This window comes from Protopterus annectens, chromosome 16.part0, assembly GCF_019279795.1.
Source record: "Protopterus annectens isolate FY-2018-M chromosome 16.part0, PAN1.0, whole genome shotgun sequence".
Taxonomy (NCBI): Eukaryota; Metazoa; Chordata; order Ceratodontiformes; family Protopteridae; genus Protopterus; species Protopterus annectens.
In genome coordinates, this window is record NC_056750.1 from 576,448,755 (window position 1) to 576,471,254 (window position 22,500).

General features: G+C 39.7%; 1 protein-coding gene across 2 annotated transcripts in view; it reads left to right on the forward strand.

Annotated features, from left to right (window-relative positions):
• The window catches only part of COL5A1 (collagen type V alpha 1 chain), a 1,013,097-nt gene that overhangs the window by 946,720 nt on the left and 43,877 nt on the right, over positions 1-22,500 (forward strand). For both annotated transcript variants that reach the window (XM_044058757.1, XM_044058756.1), the window contains exons 60-63: positions 1,207-1,242; positions 11,690-11,743; positions 15,278-15,533; positions 20,194-20,306. In XM_044058757.1, the coding sequence (XP_043914692.1) occupies positions 1,207-1,242; positions 11,690-11,743; positions 15,278-15,533; positions 20,194-20,306 (459 nt within the window). The remainder of the gene's footprint in view (positions 1-1,206; positions 1,243-11,689; positions 11,744-15,277; positions 15,534-20,193; positions 20,307-22,500) is intronic.

Consider the following 22,500-nt stretch of genomic DNA (forward strand, 5'->3'; position numbering starts at 1 on the left):
AACCTGAACAATGTAAAGATCATTACTAGCAGATCATTATGAGTCAAGAATAAGAAGAGAAGTGTAGAATCTCTTTTTTTTCTTGGTGCAATGCAATAGGTGTGATCTGTGGCAGGACAACTAACCCCATAAACCCTTACTTATCCTCAAACTTTGTAGTTCTTTTGTGTTGTTAAATTAATCTTGCTAGTGAGGATCATCATCTCTACTGCTTAATGGTGAGACAACAGCAGTGGGAGGCGAAAGGGTCAGTGGGCCTTCATTCCTGCTCATAGAAGGTATTTTATTACTTAATTGATGGAAGTCCATCCTCTTACATGCTTGCATTCGTTTTGTAGACCACTGCATGTAGAGAGGCTTTGACTAGGTGCATCTCTGCCAAAGGCAGCAATGCCACTAGCCAATGCTGTGGAGTAGAGGGGATAAAGCCCTCAATATGGCCAGGTTCAATCAGTGGCATAGGTGTCTGAGGCACTGGCAGGAGGAAGGGATGTTTATCTTGGCACTCTCTATGGGGATGCATGGTCCATTTAGAGGAGAGTGGCACAAGATGATGCCAGGATGGGTACAGGGAAAAGACAAGAGGGTAGGTCATAGCAAATAAAAAAATACCTTCTCTTTCAGTAGGGGCCAGTTACACTCCTCAGGATGTCGATAGATTCCACACTGGCCCCATCGATTGACATCAGCACCTCCCAGTCCTGTTAAAATAGTTAGCACAGATTCCATTCTTGACTCCAGTTTTCATCAGGGTCTGCAGAGAATGTTAAGCCTTCTACTAGCATAAGACCCCGTCTCAACCCAAAAAAGAGGCAAGCAGGCAAAACCATGTCATTCCTGTTCTCCTCCACAGCATTTCCATATGTCAGTGAGCTGGGTAAAATGTGTGATGTGAATTCTGAAATATCACAATATGATGCCTCATCCATTTTTCCTTATTCTTCCTATGTCATGACATTCATTCTGTTTATGTAGCTTATTTAAGACAACAATTCTAGAATGACACATTTTGAAATTCCTTTACATTTCTACCTTTTTGCATAACGTTTCTTGGATGTTGATCTAGATCTCACAGTACTACATATAATTGCAAACTGTTTCTCAAGAATAATAATGCTCATGAGGTATTGCTTCAAACAGTCCTGGTCTGTAATTGTTTTGTTATGTATAAAAAGACTAATTAACTGACACTGTTTTCCCTTACAGGGCCCACCTGGTCCCAAAGGTGCTAAAGGATCTTCTGTAAGTAATGTTTTAGGATTAATTCATAAGACATTATTTTAATGTGAAAATATAGTCCTATATGCAGATATGCATTTATCTGTTGCAAGAATAACATGATAGGAAAACTAGGGTTATTGCTTATTAAGTTGCCCTCATTTTACTTTGGTAATGAGGAAGTTAAATGACCATATTTATCCTTTTAGTAAGGGTGATTGTGAATATAATTAACCTTTAGTAATTTGCTGTGATTCTCAAGGACAGAAAAAAATGAGTATGACTACATCCAAATCCAGTAGTTACACAGCATTCTTCAGAGTTAGAGTCAACCTGCCTATAATGTGTTACTTTATTTTATAAGACTGCATCACTGTTTTCACCTAAAATATTTAGCCAAGTTTTTATTGTGTTGTTTGCTCTCATGCTTTCTGTCGTTTAACTGTCCATTCCTTTCCATGTACTTTGTACTGGCAGTAGGTTTACATGGCCTGTCCAAAAGTGCCATCATTCAAGTAGCCATGAGGTTACTTTGTGCCCTAGCTGGCATCTCATGTATTTGCGCATGTCATATAGGCCAGTGTGTCCCCTCACCTGCCAAAATATCAAGCGATCTGTGTCACTAAGGAAGCCACCATCTCCTCCCACATGTAAATGTGTGTTTCTGTACATTTGCAGTGACGACAGGCACATTCACTTATTGTTGGCCAAACATCCACCACTAGATGCCCTTAGATTGTTGCCTCTCCTTTGAGAAACTTTGGCTCTGGATGGCCCCACTCTGAACCCCTCTCCCAAGATAGGCACATCCATGACCAACACTGATGAAGGCTATGTTAATTTCATAGCCGAAACCAGTCTGTTATTTCTTGTTTTCCATTAAATTATTTACACAGCTCACAGTTGCTGGCTTTTGTTTTTGGTTTTACTATGTTGGATTGAGCTGTGCAATCACTTCCGTGCAGGGGAACCTTTTTTGCAGGCACATCCATGACCCCCACACCAAGTTCAGTAGAAGCCCAAGCTGGTAACTGAACACAACTCACTTGGGTTGTATATAGGGCTTTAACCCTTTATCTCTAGACAAGGTTATATTTGACCATCACGTGAAAGAATACCAGAAAAGTATGCTTATACCAACCTGCATCCATATGTTATTGTTTGAAAAAGTGGGAGTCTTCTTTTGTATACTGTCAATTGATTCATTTATACTGAGCTGAATGGAGAAGGGGCACTGACCAGAGCTCTGATCTGTGATATATAACAATAAGTATCCTGTTTTTTTTTTTTTTTTTTTGCTTATTTTTACTAGTTATTCCTTATTTTAACCAGTTATAGCACTTTTTATTGCCTGCTGCCAACTTTTTACTGTATTTCATTGATATAAACTAATCTGCACTGTTGTACTGAAGCTATCTGCCTTACAGGGCCTGTAAATCACTTCCGTTACTGTCACATTGTTTGCAAAGCTTTTTTAGCTAGTTTCACTGTGTGAAAAGTAGTAACTGGACATTGTATCCATTTGTTAAGCATCTGTTTGTTTGTTCTGATTTCCTGCCAAGGAGTGTATCATATAACTGATTTATTTGCAGTTAAAAGTATTCTAGTCACCTTACTCCTTTATCTGTTTAAACCTTTCATTTAGTGTCTCACTGATGTTTTTTCTGCTGTAATAAACATTTCTGTAGTGTTTTCTGTCTAAACTAGTGTAGCTAGTAGCTGTAGCATAGTTTCTGCACCCCCCCCCCCCTATTTTTGTCTTGTTCTTAAACTTGGTGGTTTTGCAGCTGCCCACCCCTACTGTAAATTTGATCTGGGACACTCCTCCCTGTCCAGTGTCATTCCCTCATTCTACCTAATACAGAGAGAACATTTGGGAAGGCCAAACCCCTTAGTTTCATAACCTTGAATTATCTTCTGCTTCTCCTTTCTCCCTTTCCACTTTACTAAAAAATAAAAAATAAAAACTTTATTCACCTGCTTCTACAGTATTTGTTTCCCCCTCCTGCTCTATTACTTCATCTTGTTTTTTCTGCTACTTGTTCTCTAAAGGGTTCAATTGCATCTTCTCTGCTGCATTTATTACTGCTTGTTTTTAGCCTGTTATTCTAAGCCTCTTAGTTTTGGTTTAAGAACTTGGGCTTTAGGCCTACCCTTAGCTCTCCCTGGCCTCTCTCACTCAGATTATGACAAATATGGATGGACAACTTGCTACGGTTTCTCCTGCCAGCCTGGTTGACTTGGGCATCCTGAGACACTGTAGCAACTGCCTCATGTACATGGACAACCATGTACTATTACAACCTAGGAACACAATTTGTGGAGATGCAATTACATAAAGAAGCTAGAGTTTATGCTCTCTCCCTCACAAGCCAGTATATCTGGTACTGAGAAGGTTAACACAATCACTACTCCTCACACACCACCACCAACTACACAACACACACCCACACATGCAGAGATTCTCAACAAAAACAAACCCAAACAAAGGAGACCTCAGAGGCAAAAACACATGCAAACTCCACAACCCTCCACACCACATACCATGCATAGTCCACACACCAGTGTCTTGCAACCACTAAGGCCTAAACATAAACCTAACATATTAGTCACAGGAGGCTGCATTGTGAGAGACACAGATGTGCCTCTCATCAGGCTGGATATGGTTAATTGTCAGGTGCCAGAATCCGCCATATCACACACGCACTCAAGTCTCACAACGACAGGTACTGTTATGACTCTGTCATACTCCATGTTGGCATGAATGACTTGAGATGTACCTCCTTGGAGTATATGAAGAGAGACATGATTGAGCTCACTGAATATGTGTCCCAGGCAGGTATGTCCCTAGCCTTAAACAGCATTCTACCGTCACCCAGAATGATACCTCAATACAAACAGAAAATGATCGACTTTAACAATTGGCTTTGTTTCTGGTGTCATTCCAGGGGTATCCAGTACCTGACAGCCTGGTAAGATATGATCGACAGACCACGATGCTTTGCTACAAATGGCCTGCATCTGTCTCACTTGGGCTTCAGGCTTCTGGCAAAGGCCCTTTTCTCACCCATAGTGCCGTTTTTAGGAAAAGTTATGAGGTTGATACTACCAACATAAAAATTTCAACAAAAAGCAAATTAAAGGTCATGCTGCTCATTGCTAGGAGTCTAAACATGAAACTGTACTCATTGGAAGCATTCTTAACCCTGGAAGAAGCTTACATTTGTGCAGTCACAGAAGCCTGGTTCAAAGCTGCGAAGAGCACCCCAGCCCTACCTGGTTACTCATCCTAGCATACATTCAGTTCCCAAACTGTGGGCAGCAAAGCCAAAGGAGGTGGAATTTCAATATATATTAAAGACACACACACCTCCAGGCTGGTCAAACAGTATGACGCACAGGAGACACTCCAGGTGCTGTTAATCATTTGACAAGACCCCTATTCAAAATCATAGCTAGCTATAGGCCCCCAAATTTGATTCAAGACGCCCATTCCACCTATCTGGACCTCTTCAAATCAACCAAGATTCAACCCCTTACCCTGACCCTGGGTGACTTTCATTACCCAACCATAGACTGGAAAAACTACTCATGTCAGAACACAAATGCCCAGAGATTCCTCAGTTTTGTCAATGAAAACCAATCAGTAAAAACAAAATGGAAACTCCAGCAAAGCTAGAACTTCCACTGAGTGACCTCCCAGCCTCTTGTATCAGATGCACATGAGATATATACAAATGACCCTTGTGAACACCAGGTGTTTCAGCTAATTGGCGATTCTGAATGCTCATGACTTGTTTCGTTGTTTTAATGGACAACTTCAGGCCAATAAAGCCAAACCCTACTAGCTGTGGATATGCAGATTTCGGCCTTGTTATGACCTCGTCAGCACAGCACAATCAGAGTGTTTGACTAAGCATAAGAAACACAGTGCTGTTATACCCAACTGATGTCCATTATCATGCATGCAGTGACCCTAATGATAATGGACATCAGCTGGGTATAACAGCCCTGTGTTTTTTATGCTTAGTCAAACACTCTGCTTGTGCTGTGCTGACGAGGTCATAAGGCCGAAATATACATATCCACAGCTACTGGGGTTTGGCTTTATTGGCCTGAAATTGTCCATTAAAACAATGAAACAAGTCATGGGCATTCAGAACGGCCAATTAGCTGAAACTGATCTGTTCAGAACTGGTAGTCAAGGACACCACATACACAAATGCTGTAGCTATAGCCAATCTGCTGGCTGATAGATTCAGTGGAAAATTCTCCCCTCTGTCCCCCCATCAATAAATCAGGACATTCCCAGTACCTGCCCCACACCCCTTATCTCTATGGAACAGGTCATCACTGCCCTCTCAAATGCAAAAATTACAGCCTCCATGTGACCCGATAACATCCCAGACTGCATCCTACATGAACTCAGGCATGAACTTGCACAACCATTAGGCACCCTATTCAACCAATGCCTGAGTACCGACTTTGTCCCAGCCAGGTGGAGGACAGCCACTGTCATCCTTTTACACACAGGTGGAGCGTCCACTGATCCCGGAAATTATAGACCTGTCAGGGACATTGGCAACCTCCAAACACTTGACCACACACAGTTTGGCTTTGTGTGTTAAATCTGGTTGACTTGCTTGAGACAGTAACCAAAGCAATGGATGAGAGGAAGATGGAGCATAATGCCTACCTTGACCTGGTCAAAGCCTTCAACACTATTCCCCACTTGGGCATAACAGATAAACTCTCTCAGCTAGGCATCAATCCATACGTTACCCGATGGGTAGCAAACTGGCTCACTGATAGGCCCCACCCAATCCAAATAGGGGAAGCAACCTTAAGCATTAGACGCGTAACGAGCGGTGTACCCAGGGATCAGTCTTGGGGCCTCTGTTATTTGAGATATACTTCTCTGAGGTACGGGTCAAAACCAGTGGGCTATGGATGACCAAGATGACTGCAAGCAGTCATCAATTCCCCTAGTGGTGTGGACATCCTCCAAGAAGGTCTCATTCAAACAAATGAATGGTGCCAGAAACATGGCCTCAATCTGAGTGCCAGAAAATACATCATCATCCCCTTTGGGGAGAGTGATGTCCCCACATATTATCATATTAATAACAACGTCCTAAGGACACAATCAGTAGGGAAGGATTTGGGCACCCAGGTTGATAGTAACCTGACTTTTGCCAACCATGTTGCTTCCATTGTATGAAAAGCTTTCTACATGGCCCACCTCATAAGTAAGGGTATCTCATCCAGGGACAAAGAGGTCATAACATCCCTATATTCTTCCCTTATAAAGCCAATTATTGAGTACAGTCCCCCTTCAGCATGTACCTTGCAAAGCACATGCAGCAGCTGGAGAGACCACAGAGGTTCCTCACCAGAAGAATCCAGGGCCTCAAACATCTACCCTACACAGATAGGTTAAAATCCCTGTCCCTCAATTGAGTTTCATACAGACTCCTCAGAGGTGACCTCTATCTGGCATTCAAAGCAATCTCTGACCCAGCCTTGATGGGACTGCAGCATATCTGCAATTCAAGCTCCACTCAAGTAACCCATACACGTGACCTCAACCTGGTCTGTGATATCAATAGGATTTGTTGGCGGGACAGATTTGTGTCCCAGTGACCCCCCCACCTGTGGAATAGACTCCCTCTCCACATCAAGTAGAGTATCTCATTATCCCTTTTTAAGTGCAACCTGGATAACTGGATGGGAAACAAAAAATATACCCCTGGGATTCCACCTGTGTCCCTGCTGGACAGGGGCTTTGGGTTATAACTTGTCTAAACATGGGCTAAACTCTTGGCTAGGCTTATAAGGGCCTCAGGGCCAATAGCCTTCTAACCTCCTATGGTCCTATGATTTACTGTATACCATCGAGAGTGGGTACAGCATCTAAGGTGTTCTTGTTATTCATCAGAAAAGGATTTTTTTTTACTTATCCCATAATTAATATTTATATACACAAAAATATTTAACACTGTGACAGATACAAATGCTGGAGTGCAGTATCTGTCACACATTCTAATGAATCTTTGGTAAACTCCCTTTCTTGCTCTTCTTCCAATGGTTCTATAAGTTATGTTCCACCAAATTTTTCAGTTTCTTACACATTTAAATAGTGTCTGTTTTAGAACAATTGACAGTATTTGAAACCTCCACATGCTGTTTGTTAGTGTTGATATCCTAAAAGTATGTATGCTACACCCAGTTTGGTTATGTGAAGGGTAGATCATGCCTGCTCAACTTGGTCGACTTCTTTGAGTCAGTCACCAGAGCTGTGGATGAAGGCAAGGTGGTTCATACAGCCTACCTTGATCTGGCCAAGGCCTTTGATGCCATTCCCCACTCAGGAATCATACAAAAACTCACTAAGCTAGGCATCAACCCCTATATCACTAGATGGGCTGCAAACTGGCTCACAGATAGAACCCACAGTGTGAAAGTAGCTGACTCCAAGTCAGACTACCGACCAGTCACGAGTGGAGTCCCACAGGGATCGGTCCTGGGTCCTCTCCTGTTTGGTATCTACTTCTCAGAAGTCCAGGCCAACACAAAGGGACTCTGGCTGACAACGTTCGCAGACAATTGCATGTTAGGAGTCATTATTAACTCCTGAATTGATGTTGACATCCTACAGAAAGGCTTCACTGAGACCAACAACTGGTGTCAGAACCATGGCCTTAAGCTCAATGTCAAAAAGTGTGTCGTCATCCCCTTTGGGAAAAACCCAGTTCCCATGAACTACCACATCGATGGTAGTCCACTGAACACAGAAGGTGTTATAAGAGATCCGGTAACACAGGCTGACAGCAACCTCTCTTTTGATCACCACATTGCCACTGTGGTCAGAAAGTCCTTCTATGTGGCACATTTCATTACTAAGGGTTTTGCATCCAGGAAGAAAGAGGTCATTGTCTCCCTCTACTCTTCCCTCATTAGGCCAATCATCGAGTACAATGCCTCATTTGGCATGTACCTCACTAGACACCTGCAACAACTGGAGAGGCCGCAAAAGTACCTCACAAAGAGGATCCAAGGCCTTAAATACTTGTCCTGAACGGACAGAAAAAGTCCAACTATTCTCTGTCTCATATTGCCTACTTAGAGGCGATCTCTGCTTGACTTATAAAGCCATGTCTGACCCAGCTCTGTTAGAAATGCTACATCTAAAGAAATCCCAATCCCTCCGCACTACACGCTCCAGAGACCTCAACCTCATTACCACAATCAACAAAACATGCTGGGGGACAGGTTCATAACCCAGAGACTGCCCATGCTATGGAATAGACTTCCCATACATGTCAAACAGAGTACCTCACTGGCCTTCTTCCAGAGAAATCTTGATGAGTGGATGGGAAATAGAAAATTCACCCCGGGGATCACTTCAGTGGCTCTACTCGACAGAGGCTCTGGAAACTAAGGTCGGGTGGCATGATGCCAGGGTAATCCTATGGGCTAGGCTTGTAAAGTCTCCAGGGCCATTAGCCTGGTGCACACCTATGAACCTATGAACCCTATATTGGAATTCACTCCATTTCAGATTACTAAAGACTTGTTTCTAAAAGAGCTTCTTCCATAATTTTTGAAGTAGAGTTTAAATCACTGCTTGGTTCCCCTTGTAAATTAATTCTTATTCTGCAAGTGTCTCCTTTCTATATGTGGATGAGAATTGCAGTTCTTATTTGGAGAAGGATGCCTGACTTGCCATTATAGGCTCTACTTTAATGCATGTTAATAGCCATCAGTCAGTGTAATTAAAGTATGTTCTGGATAATCTGTGGTTGTCACAGGAACATAGTCAAAAGTGCTTATTTTCCCATATGAGCATTGCTGTGATTTTTGTACTGCAGTAATCATAATCCGAGAGAGAGCAAGTAGAAAATATTGTGTGTGCTTTTCTGCTCCATTGCTGGAAACTGAATTTTTGGGGGTATATTTCTTATATGGACTAATTCCATGTTCGCCAACTAATGCAAATATGAATTCTGAATAATACTAGTTTATTATGTGATGCAGGAAGTGAGTGTTAGATGTTACTAAATTAGTTCACGCTGCCTGTAGATCATGCTTGAGAAAAACAAATGCAATGACACATCAAACTGACTAGTGCCTTCAAGGAATGACATGCATTACTGTAAATGGTTAGCAATTTTTTCAGTTTGCTCTGCTCCAAAATGCTTTACTGGATTCTGTTTTACTGACATTATTTTATATTTCATCCAAACTTCGTAATCCCACAAAACACTCTATGTCATCGCAACATTATATCTAAATGCATTTTCATTTCTTGTAGGTTGTTCTTTACATTTAGTTTAAATGGGAACATTCTAAATACTATCCATTTTGAAACATTTCAAAAACCATTAAATTATTTTTTAGTGTAATCTACTCTTTTCCATTTCCTGAAATGACCATTAGAGTCATGGATTGTCACCTATAAACTGTGACCAGATTAGTTACTTTTGTAAAGAGTAAGAACTTTTTAGCTGCAGGAGTTCATACTCATTCATTCTCTCACTTTCATCTAGGGTTTCAAATTTCACCTCATTAATAATTAAGGTCCACTCACCTGCCAATGGCACCCTTTTTTTTTTTTTAAGATTACCAGCCTGCCTGAATACAGCAGCAATAGATTCTAAACTGTTTGATCCACAGATCTGAGTTAGTCTACATCTTAAACAGTCTACTGTTTTTTTTTTTTTCTTGATACAGCTGGGAAGGAAGGAAGGTGGAGCTGCTATCATTGCGCGTTCTGAAAGTTATGAATATCATAATTGTACTGTGCAATAGACAACGATGTTAATTCCTGAGACAAATTCATAATTAAAGTAATGCAGGGTTGTAAGGAATCGTAACGTGTGTAGTCAGGAAGGTTGAGTGGCATAGAGATGCAACAGTAAAGAATAAATGATAGGCTGTATTTATATGTGCTAAAGTATAAATAATTGTAGGGAGAAAATGTTATACCATGATGTGAAGAAAAGATTTGTAGTTACCCTTTTAATAAAAGTATGTGCAGTGAAAATATTGAATAAAGTTAAATTATACTGACAAAATAAATTTACATTCTACCCTCTGTGAAACAATTCATTCTTTTGCAGTTTTCCATTTTTTGTTTTCTTGTCTGTTAAGACATTAACAATGTAAGATTATAAAATGTTTATTAAAGTATGGCTGCAGAGAAATTTTGTTATACTCATTAGAGATAAAAGGGCATCCTATAGTCAGTTATAATACTTTGATACCATTAAAGGCTGCATTAGTGACATCTATGTAGAGTGCCATCTTACATTCCTGTTTATAGTTGTGACATACATGAAAATACAGTCTATCTAACGTACACAGCAGTGGCTTGCATCAGCACATACCCTAAGAGTTAAGACATACAAGAATATGTACCCTGAATAGTTTACCCTGACTGGGTACATATTCAGGTATAGTGAAACTTTCTGTTTTATTCTGACAGTTCTACCCCAAGTAATATATCATAATTGTAACAAACATTGATATGCATTCTGGCACTTGTGACATATATGAATATATGCCCTGACTGGTGCATTTTGTCTGCTGTAACACAAATGAAATACATATCTTGATTTAGTCATACAGGAAGGCCTAATGAATAACACAGACACAGTAGCTTAACCTTCATGAGATCTGTACACAACTGATTTCACTTAAACGTTAATGTACCAAATGACACGCAAGTCACTGTAACTAACTCATTACACTTAACGCTATATAGCCGTGTATAACCTTGCTGTCTGCAGTATATCTACAAGGTAGCATGCAGTTCTTGACCCTGAGCATTCTTAGAATGAACAATACTGTTCTAGTTTAGACTACAGTTACAGCACCTGATTTCAGTATGAGCACCACCTCTTGAATTGTAGAACACCACAATTCTTAAGTGACTGAGCAACACATGGGACTGGGTTCCAGTAGAACTGCAGTTATCTGTTGCACAGTAGGTAAAATGTTGTAAACCTGGAATGTTGTGTGCAGAGGAAATCATATCAAAGCCTGCACATAGCAGGAGCAGCTGAAGAAGTTACAAGAACAGTGGTAAAATGTCAGACTTCTTATGATACTGTGCCCTGCTGCACTGTAGGTATGGCATTACTAGCCTAGATGTACAGTTGTTTTCTATATTCGGTTGCTGGTCAGCTTATGATAGGACTGTATTCTGTTTAACAAAGCAGAGCACTATACGTATATATGTGTGTGTGTGTGTGTGTGTGTGTGTGTGTGTGTGTGTGTGTGTGTGTGTGTGTGTGTGTGTGTGTGTGTGTGTGTGTGTACATGTGTGTGCCTGCAGTGATGGTAAGTATGAGGAATTAATAAAAAACTTTGCATGAATGAGACCAAATTATAAGATATTTGGATGAAAGACTACTATAAAAAGAAAATAACTCAGTAAATAATTTCTTAAATATCTGTTCTTTTTCAGGGTCCATCTGGTCCAAAGGGAGAACAAGGCTTCCCTGGTCCACCTGGTCCACCGGTAGGTAATTCAATTTTTTATCAACAAATCTGTTGGAAATAGAACCATACATAGCTTTCCCTTCAGTGTCAACCCAACAGCTCTCAAAATTTTGCAAACATGTTTAGTGGGTTTTTTTATAGTCCTAGTCTGGTGGAAAGGCTATAAAAAGTATAGCTGTTTAACAGACAGTCTTCAGTATCCCTGTCTCAGCTAATACATTACTGCAGAACTTGATAATTTCAACTTACATCAATTTTATTTCAGAACATACGAATCAAAATAAATCTTAAGGCCTTATTCTGAGCTGCAGAGGAGTAACAGAACCAGCAGTTTTCTGTCCCATTTTAAATGCAAAAATCAAATGGTTTCCCAAGGCCTATATAAAAACATATTTCACAAAACAGAGCAGGCTTAGGAGTTATTTAGTTAGTTAGTTATTCTTGCCAGCTGCAATAGGCCGGCTCACCCTAATCACAGGTTTCTTTTTAATGGAAACCTGAGAAGAAAAAAACTACAAGAAATAAAAACAAATGTATTGTTTCTACATAAATTTAAAGGAAAGGCATATATAATTCCTTAGAAGGTGTGCAGTTTAAAACCACATTAATCAGTCATCATAACATAATTAGAATATTGCATGCAGTGGGCCTCGAGTAAGGTTTGCTTAGTCATTATCTACATATATTTGTATAGCTCTCCTTTCTCTCTTTTCAGTACTTCTATGTTTGTTTAAGTTGAGTAAAGAAATTAAGTGGTGGCAGGAGAACAGAAAAACATGGAAAGGAAGCTAAATGTATGGCATTAGTAAAAGCATGAAAATAGAGTACAGAGAATGTAAGGGAGTTAACTGATGGTTTGTATTGTTGGGTGGTTTGAAAAAGCTGTTTAAAGGTTAGTTAGGAGAAGAATAAGATAGTTAGATGAGGCAAATACAGTACAGAACAGCAATATGATTGACACTTGTATGTGTATTGTATAATATAGTAGATTGCAGTTTGATATTTTTGTTGATTCTTGTATTATAGATTATCTCTGTAGACATGCATGGTTGTTGTTTAAGTAGGCCCTCAGTTTTCTGCATAAATGCTTTAGTACTGGCCTCAGTTTTGATTTCTATTGACAGAGTGTTTCTTAATTTGATTAAGGTCAGCACATGTTGTTTTGTGATCCTAGTGGTCTAGGTAGATTACAAGTTTGGACAAGTCTCTGCATAAAAGGGTATTTGCTTGCTTAATGGACTATACTGGAATAATCTTGAGCTGGGTGAAAGTTAAATTATTTTGTTGAGTTAGTCGGTTCATTTTATGTAGAGGCATGCAGTAATATGTCCTTTGAAGAATAGGCAATGAAGTAAATAAACAGTGTTATAAAGTGACATAATTGCTCTCTCCAGATGTAACATTTATACATAAGTTGTACAGCCTGTTATGATCATGGGATGAAGGGCACTGTGGATACCTATCGCTCAGGATGCAACTCTTCTGTTTTCTAGTCAACAAATGCATCATCTATATAAAGTTTTCACATGGCAAGATGTTAAAAGACAGGTCAGCTTTATAACTGAGTATGACATTTCTCATCACCTCTGCATGTTATATTATTTTCCAACGTGCTGCAATTAATGTACTTTGTAATAGCAGAAACCACAAAAAATAACAGGTAACAGTACTGGAATGCATTTAGGAGGATAATGGAGTTAATCTGACTAGACATTCTGTATTATTAAAAACAATCATATTTGACTAATTAACAAAAAACTGAGTCTTCAGTATCAAGTATTTATCACAAGAGTCTCATATTGTCTTTTAATGTGGAAGTAATAAAGATATCCTAATCCAAAGCTGCTTGCCTGTGACTAACTACTTCCCTCACTGACAAATGTAGTTCCATATATCTTGCTGTTGTCAACAGTATGTCTCAACCAACTAGATTAATACCATATCTCAAATTCACAGATTACACTACTTTTAAAATGTTAGAGCAACAGAGTGCAGATATCACATAACTATGTTTATTGCCTCCAAAGAGTTTTAGATCTTGCTAAAGATCTGTGCTTTTTTTGGAAAGGATGCAATTTACATTTACTTCTCTGCTTTCACTGGTGAGTATGTGTAATAAGTTTAATATCATGCAAAATATTTTCAAGAGAGATTCATGAATTATACTGTCTAGCAAAAGCTAGTAGTCACATAGATAATGTTTTATGTTCTGCACAGCCTACTGAGATGATTATTTTGTTATAGTGATGCACTGTTTTCTGATACCAGACTTTACAACCACAGGTGCCTGTTGCTGCATCAAACTGTTTCATTTAATTAAAAACATGAGGCTGTTTTACAATGAAGCTATGCCCTCCTGCACTGCTGCAATATGGGGAGGTTATCTCCCATATCCACATCTCTAAATACACTGCCTCCAAGGTGGCACCATTTTGGAAAAAAAGGAAATACTTACTTACGTTTCCTTTTATTCTACATGGTGCAACCTTGGAGGTAGAGGTTAAATATGTTCTTTTTCATGACATTTACTTCTATCTCTGTAATGCACCAAGTAATAATAATGTTACCTTCGTAGCACAGGTCTTTCAACTGTAAATTCAGGTTGGCACTGTTCTACTACATGGATATTATTAACATGGGATTCAGCCACAACTAAAAGCTGAAAGGATATTGTGCAAGCTTAGAGAAAATAAACTACCGTATACCTCACTTTATTGTACTACAAACTCTTACACAATACACACTGATTACAAATTAAATGCCAGTGAAGAAAAACATCCAAGTCTAGTGTTAGCTCTGAGAGGAATTTCTAAATCCAAATGTTAGTTTTCTAGTGAACTGTTGAACTGATTATAAAACAATACTTCCCATGATACTAAGTCTCCAAAGTAGGCTTGAGAGATGATGTTTAATTGATAGAAAGGGGCTACTTCATTTGAAAAGTTCCACTTTCATACCCATTTTGTGGTTGTCTTCATTCACTTTCATGTTAGAGACAGCCAGGTATAGGCCTTCTCTGTTTTTATAACTGACAGAGCTAAACCAAGGCATAAATAAATTAACAGAAGAGAGCTACTCCACTACAGAGTTATACTGCATGTGTACGTAGGTTGGAAGATATCAAACATAGTGAGAGTGCAAATGACTTAAATTATCTGTGTGACCTTTTCTTGCTTATGTATTGCCTTTGTTACAATCAGTAGGAAGGTTAACAGATAGTGGCTGTGGATATATATTGGAATGTTAACAGATAGTTGCTGTGCTATGTACTGGAAGGTTAACAGATAGTGGCTATGGTTATGTACTTGAAGGTTAACAGACAGTGACTGTGGTTATGTACTGGAAGGTTAACAGATAGTGGCTATGGTTATGTACTTGAAGGTTAACAGACAGTGACTGTGGTTATATACTGGAAGGTTAATGGAAAGTGGCCATGGCTCATATAAAAAAGGCCTCTATACACACCAAAAGTAATAATATATACAGTGTTTCTCTTAACACAGAGTCAAAGTACATTTGTCACCTTACCTCATGATGCATATTTTCTTTAAAGGGTCCACCTGGGGAAGTTATCCAGTCACTGCCACTCACATCTCCAAAGAAAAAGCGTAGTATTGATGCCAGCCAGTTCATGGATGATGCCAATACAGATAACTATATGGATTATGCAGATGGCATGGAGGAAATATTTGGATCTCTCAACTCATTAAAACTTGAAATTGAACAGATGAAACATCCCTTGGGCACAGCAAACAACCCAGCTCGCACGTGTAAAGATCTGCATCTCTGCCATCCAGAATTTCCTGATGGTAAGTGAAACAGCTGTGGAAATAAGTGACAGGAACAATCATTTGTCAGTGCCATAAATTATATTCCTAGAAGCAAGAGTGAAGGTAAAAGGATCAGTTAGTAGTGCCGATTAATTAACTAACTCAGTCTACAGTTGCTCTGCAAGAGCTCATCTTGTAGTACTATGCATATAGTTCTTGTTGTGTCTTAAATAATCATCATTCAGACTAAAATCATAGCAGCTATACAGCAAATAGGTCAGTGTTTTTAAAAAATAAATGCACTTAACGAATTATAATTTTTTAGGCTTTTCCCTATATCATGTCAACTTTGGAAGTATTCTATAACAAAATAAAAATATGCAATATGTAATATATTTTTAATCATTTTAAAAGTTTATAGGCACTATCAGTGTTTATTGCGTCTAAAAGTTTATATACTATGTTTTAAATTAGCATTGGTAGATTAACTGCCACAGTTTGAATTTTCACATGATAAGCTGCATTTTTAAAAATTGTATGATTTAAATAAACATTGGCTACTCTGTCTTAGTTCATAAAACAACATTAAATATTTACCAAAAAAAAAAAAACCCTTTACTCAGCCTCATTAGGCCAGTCAATGGTTATAATGCCCCCTTTGTCGTGTTTCTGTCCTGATACATGCAACAACTGAAACACCTACTTTACTAAAAGAATGCAAGGCCTACATGTCCTACATGGGTGGACTCATAACTCTGTCATTAGAGTTGGTATGCTACAGAATGCTAAGAGTTGACCTATGTCTGGCATGCAGGGCACCCTCTGACCCATTACTGATGGATTTGCTGCACATCAGCAAGTCAAGTTGCATCAGGAATGCTTGGTCTAGGGATCTAAACCTCTTATGCAACATCAACAGAACAATTTGGAGAGACAAGCATAGTTCACAAAGGATACTGCTGTTGTGGAACAGACTTACCATCCACATAAAGCAAAGTTCATCCATGTCCACTTTCAAGTGCAATGCGGATGGGAAACAGAATATTTACCCCAGGACTGCCCCTTGTACTAGTAATAGACAGTGGCAGCTCGTAAATGCTTTATCCAATGTGTGGTTCCCATCAAATTATCTATGGTATGATCTCAGTTATTTTCTCTATGCTCCACACCAGAAGTATATCCCTCATTGGTAAGATCAGACCATAAATTAATTTCACTGGATGTCCACATCCCGACCCCACCCCCAGCCCAGAAAACCACAGTGAAAAACTTCTCAAAAGCGAACTTCTCACTTCTCAAAACCGAAGTGGAATCCTTCAAGGCCCCAGGGCCAGGGGAAACTACGGCCCAAACTGCAGAATCTTATATAAATGCATTCTACGGACATCTCCAGAAATGCATGGATCATGCTATCCCAAACAAAACCAAGACCCAATCATCCAAAGGCAGGCGTCCAGTCTGGTGGACCCCTGCCATAAATAAACTGTACAACAGAAGGAGGAAGCTACTACATGATAGAGCAAAATCCCTAATAGGGAAGGCATCTCTGATCAGTACTAGCAAAAAATTACGATCCCTCATAAAATCCTCCAAGGCCAGCTTCGAGAGAAAAATTGCACAGGACATCAAAGTCAATCATAAGGCTTTTTTCAGTTATGTTAGAAATCTGGGATGCAACTCCCAGACTTGTTCTGAGTTGATTCTAAATGACAAAAAATACACTGAACCCACAGACATCGCCAATATCCTGGCAGACAGGTTCAGTGCAAACTTCTCCACCCCCCTCCCCCCCAAAAGAGCAAGTATCTATCCCGGCAGAGGGCTGCATCCCAAACATCTCAGATGCTCAGGTGAAGGCTGCCCTCTCCAAAGCAAAAAACACTGCTTCCATGGGACCAGGTGGCGTCCCAGGTTGCGTCCTACATGAACTCCAAGAGGAACTAATCCCTCAAATAAAACAGCTATACAATCTCAGCCTCACTACAGGATATGTGCCCACAGAATGGCGTACAGCAACAGTGGTCCCACTCCACAAAGGTGGAGCCTCTACGGACCCTGGAAACTATCGCCCCATAAGCCTGACTAGCTTAGTCTGCAAGGCTATGGAGAGGATCATCATGGAGCTCATAAACAAAGACATTGGGGACCTACAGACACTAGATCCTACCCAGTTCGGCTTTGTCAAGGGCAGATCCTGCCTTTTGAACCTGGTTGACTTCTTTGAAACAGTCACCAAAGCCATAGATGAAGGGAAGGTAGTCCACACAGCCTATCTGGACCTTGCAAAGGCATTTGACACAATACCCCACTCGGGCATCATAGATAAGCTATCCAGCTTAAATATAAACCCCTATGTCACAAGATGGGTCGCAAACTGGCTCAAAGACAGAACCCACAGAGTGAGAGTTGCTGGAGCCATGTCAGACTCGAAACCGGTCACAAGTGGTGTCCCACAGGGTTCTGTCCTGGGACCACTCTTGTTCGGTATATACTTTTCCGAGGTACAGGCAAACGTGGGAGGACTATGGCTCACCAAGTTTGTAAACGACTGCAAACTGGGCGCCATAATCAACTCTCCAGCTGACACAAACATCCTTCAAAAAGGTCTCACAGAGACAGATAACTGGTGCCAGCGCTATGGTTTAAAGCTAAATGCCAAAAAATGTATAGTCATACCCTTTGGCAAAAACAATGTGCCCATAAATTACCAAATAGGCGGAAAACCATTAAGTACAGAGAAAGTTATTAGGGACCTGGGACCCAAGTTGATAGCAATCTCTCCTTTGAAAACCACATTGCCAAAGTGGTTAGAAAGACCTTCTACATAGCCCACCTCATCACAAAGGGTTTCACATCTAGATCAAGAGAGGTAATCGTGCCCCTTTATTCATCCCTCATCAGGCCCATCATAGAATACAATGCCCCTTTTGGGATGTACCTTACCCGACACCTGCAGCAATTAGAAAGACCCCAAAACAATTAGAAAGACCCCAAAAGTATCTCACCAAGAGGATCAAGGGTCTCAAACAGATGCCATATGCTGCTTGGTTAAAAAAAACTCCAGCTCTACTCAGTTGTATACCGCCTACTTCGAGGCAATCTATGCCCGACATGCAAAGCTATGTCAAATCCAGAATTAATGGGCATGCTCCACCTCAGCAAATCTAAATCCCTTAGAGCCACACGCTCGAGGGACTTGAACCTCAGCACAGAAATAAATAGAACTTACTGGAGGGACAGGTTCATAACTCAGAGGCTCCCTTCGCTCTGGAATAGAATTCCAGTTCATGTGAGGCAGAGCACCTCACTGAATCTCTTCAAGAAGAATCTCGATAAGTGGATGGGGGATCGTAGGTTTGTCCCAGGGATAACTCCTGTGTCACCATTAGACAGAGGCACAGTAAACTAAACCTTAAAAAGGGCACAGTATGCTCAAATCAAGGGGTGGTGTAAGCCATACAGAATCGGGCTAGGCTTATAATTGCCCCAGGGCAGATAGCCTAGTACGAACCTATGAACCTATTAGGGGTAATATATAATTATCGACCATGGGATGGGCAAAGCCACTCTATAACCAAATGGGACATGTTATTTCATAAAGAAAAAGGCAAGTTGGCTAGGCTTAATATGGCCCACAGGGGCAGCTAGCATAGTACTTACCTGTGAACCTGTAAAAGAATCAGGTCATGGCTAAAACTACAATAATGCACATTTTAAAGAGTTGGATAGCCAAACATTACAGACTACCTTATGTAGGTTTAACTAAACAACAATGAATTTCAATAGGAGAATGAATAAAAATGTTAAATACAATTTATATGCCCAAATAATTTTAATTTTCTATTGATATTTTTAAGATCATATATTTAAAAAAAAGACTATTCCAAATAAAAAATAAATAAATAAACTTACCACCTATGTTGATGATAGACAATACACAATAATGCAGATCATTATAAAATTGCTCAAGTAACATGAGAGCCCTCTGCTGCTAAAATAATATGTAAGCCTGTGCTACCATGACAATACCACTGCTGTCTTGTTTAACATATGACAGGGTTAAGTGAAAGCGATCACGGCACAGTGCTAGATATAGAGACCTCTCAGACCATTTTTTCTCTTGTCTTCAAAGCAAGGGTAAGCTGTACCTCTCGTACATAAAGTTTCTTGTCTTTCTTTCTTTCTTTTGGTTTATATTTTGCTTATGTGCTGTACTACCTCTTGGAATACTAAATGCTGTGTTTAATTAGCGCTGTTGTTATGGACACTATCAGCGGTTAATGCTGTATATGGTAAACAGAAGGAATGCGAATCATAATTATAGATAGCTTTTTTTACCTCTTATATGTACAGGCTTGCTTGTGCTTTTTCTCAGGGGTTGCTAAATGCTGACCTTTGTCTTACTGTTTTGAAAAAAGTGTGTGTTTACTTCAGATTGCCATACTTTCTCTAAGTGGGTGTGTGTGTTATTCTGACAAGCAGTAAATCCTATAGTGTTCACAGCTACTGCATGATTTAAACAGCGTTCACATTGCAATCATCACGTTACTCCTTCTGTGATGAGCTTGGCGTTGGCTTTATTTTTATTTTTACTTGGAGTTTGAAGAAATGTGCCTGATTTTACAAAATGCAGTGAATGCTCTGGACATCAGTTTGAATATAAGTGATGTTACAGATTATTTTTTCTCTGCTGTCTCAGGGGAATACTGGATTGACCCCAACCAAGGCTGTTCTAGAGATTCCTTCAAAGTTTACTGCAATCTTACAGTAGGAGGCGAGACTTGTATTCATCCTGACAAAAAGTCAGAAGGAGTAAGTATTTCAAATGATTACTTTTTTGATACTGCTTTTGATTTAGTGGCATACACATTATACTGAAGAACATCAGATCCCCATTCCGTCAGTTAGTATCATCATTGACAAAGTACACAATCTGACAAGTTATACTTCAGTAAAGTGAGAACAACAAACATAATGGGTTAAAGTGACAAATTTAACCTGTCCTAGTTTTTGTCTCACATTTTTGGTCTGTTCCTCATTAAATTTGTGGTTTTCTAGCAAACCACTGAGGACTAAAGTCACTAGATAATCATGGACCTTTGAGCTTCAGACTTTATATCTTTCAGAAAATCCATGTTAATGCAAAAACTGCTATTCTAACAATGTTCTAGGTTATATAAATGTCTACATTTCACTTTTTATCTATTTATATAAAGATCAAGAACATGTTTTTAACAAACATGTTTTTTTATATATTATCAATGTATATAAATGTGTGTATATATGAACACATATGTGTTTATTTTTGAATGCCAGTAATGCACTGCACTGAAGAATGATCAACATCTACCGTTCACACCCCCTAACACTATGCACCCAGGGCTGCTGCAAATTTGCTCAACCTACACTACAATGCTGCAGTATACATGTGCATGTGATTTATATAACTATATATATATATATATATATATATATATAGATTCACACACATACATGGTTAGCAATCATAATTTCAAAAACTGAAATTGTGGCAAGTGGTTTCCAATTTGGCTTCACCTCAGAGGTGGCAGACTTAGACGTAGGTGCTTCCATATGGAGAGGTGTAGAGGATGCCCCCTCATGTAAACAAAAATGTTAAAAAAATCTTCCTTTTATACAGCTCTGTGCACTCATGATGTCAGATATTGAAATGACATGAAGCCTAGTACATGATTGCATGTACACACAGTACACAGCAGTGCACTTTGGAGACTACCTGTTCCAAAATATATCTACATCAGCTGATATGCTCCCTTGTTCTGGCAGGATTCATGAACAGTATGCAGCCCATATCTGTACTATTTCATTATCAACACCCTTATCCCATTTTTTTCTACATGGGGTCGGGGTGTCATGTCAAGTGTCGCTATCTACTCAATTGAATGCCACTCTACTACCTTCTTTGACAGTCATGCCTGACTGTCAGAGAGCTTCTCTCAATTAATCCAGCCATGTCTTTAATGGATGCTCTCACTTCCTTTTGCCTTCTTCCTCACCAGACTGTCTTCTGCTTTTCTGCACACATGCCCAAACTACTGTAATCTGTTCTCTTTGACCTTCTCTGCAATTTCTTCTTCTGTTCCACAGTGTGCACCCTATCACCTGCCTCAGGCACTTCACCTCTAGCTTCCTCATCTGCTCTGCCTCTACTGCTCAAGTTTTTGTACCATACAGTAGTACTGTTTACCCCACTCTTTTCTATACTTTACTTTTCAGCATCTTTAGCATTCTTCTGTTATAAAGTACCCCTGACGCTATGTGCCAGTTGTCTGCATCCCTTTTGATTCTAGTTTTGACCTCTTCATTCAGAATCCCTTCTCCTCAACCACCCCACAAAGATACATGAAGCTGGTAACCCATTTCACTATTTTCTGTTCTATTTCAATCCTCATCTTCTGACTTCCCCTATTTGTTGCCATTACAGTTGTCTTGCCTGTACTCAGATTGATACCATGTGCCTTCAGTTTTGGATTCCACTCCCTTCTCCTTTGCTGAAATGCTTGTTCAGAGTCTGCCTCTGAATGCCACATTGTCTGCATACAGCAGCTGCATTGATCTGTTCAGAACTGAACCCTGATGTACACCCACTCCCAATGGAACCCCTTGTGAGAATGAACACTGTTCATACTTGAGTCATTTAGTCCTTGTACATAGCCTGGACTAATTATACCAGTGTTTCTAGGACTTAGAACCACAGCAGGACTGCCCAAATCCTTTTTCTTGAGACCTTGTCATATGCATTTTTAAGAAACCACATTTGGATGCTTTCCTCATCTCTAGCTTCTTTAGATCTATCTGTTTCACTGCAAACACTGGGTCATTTATGCTGCATCTACGTCCAAACTGCTCATCTCAGATCTTATGTTTTAATATTTTGAATATTCATTTATCAATCATCCTCTCCAAAACTTTCATGCTGTATGACAGGCGTTTGATACTTCTGCATTGCCCAGTGTTGTGGATGTCC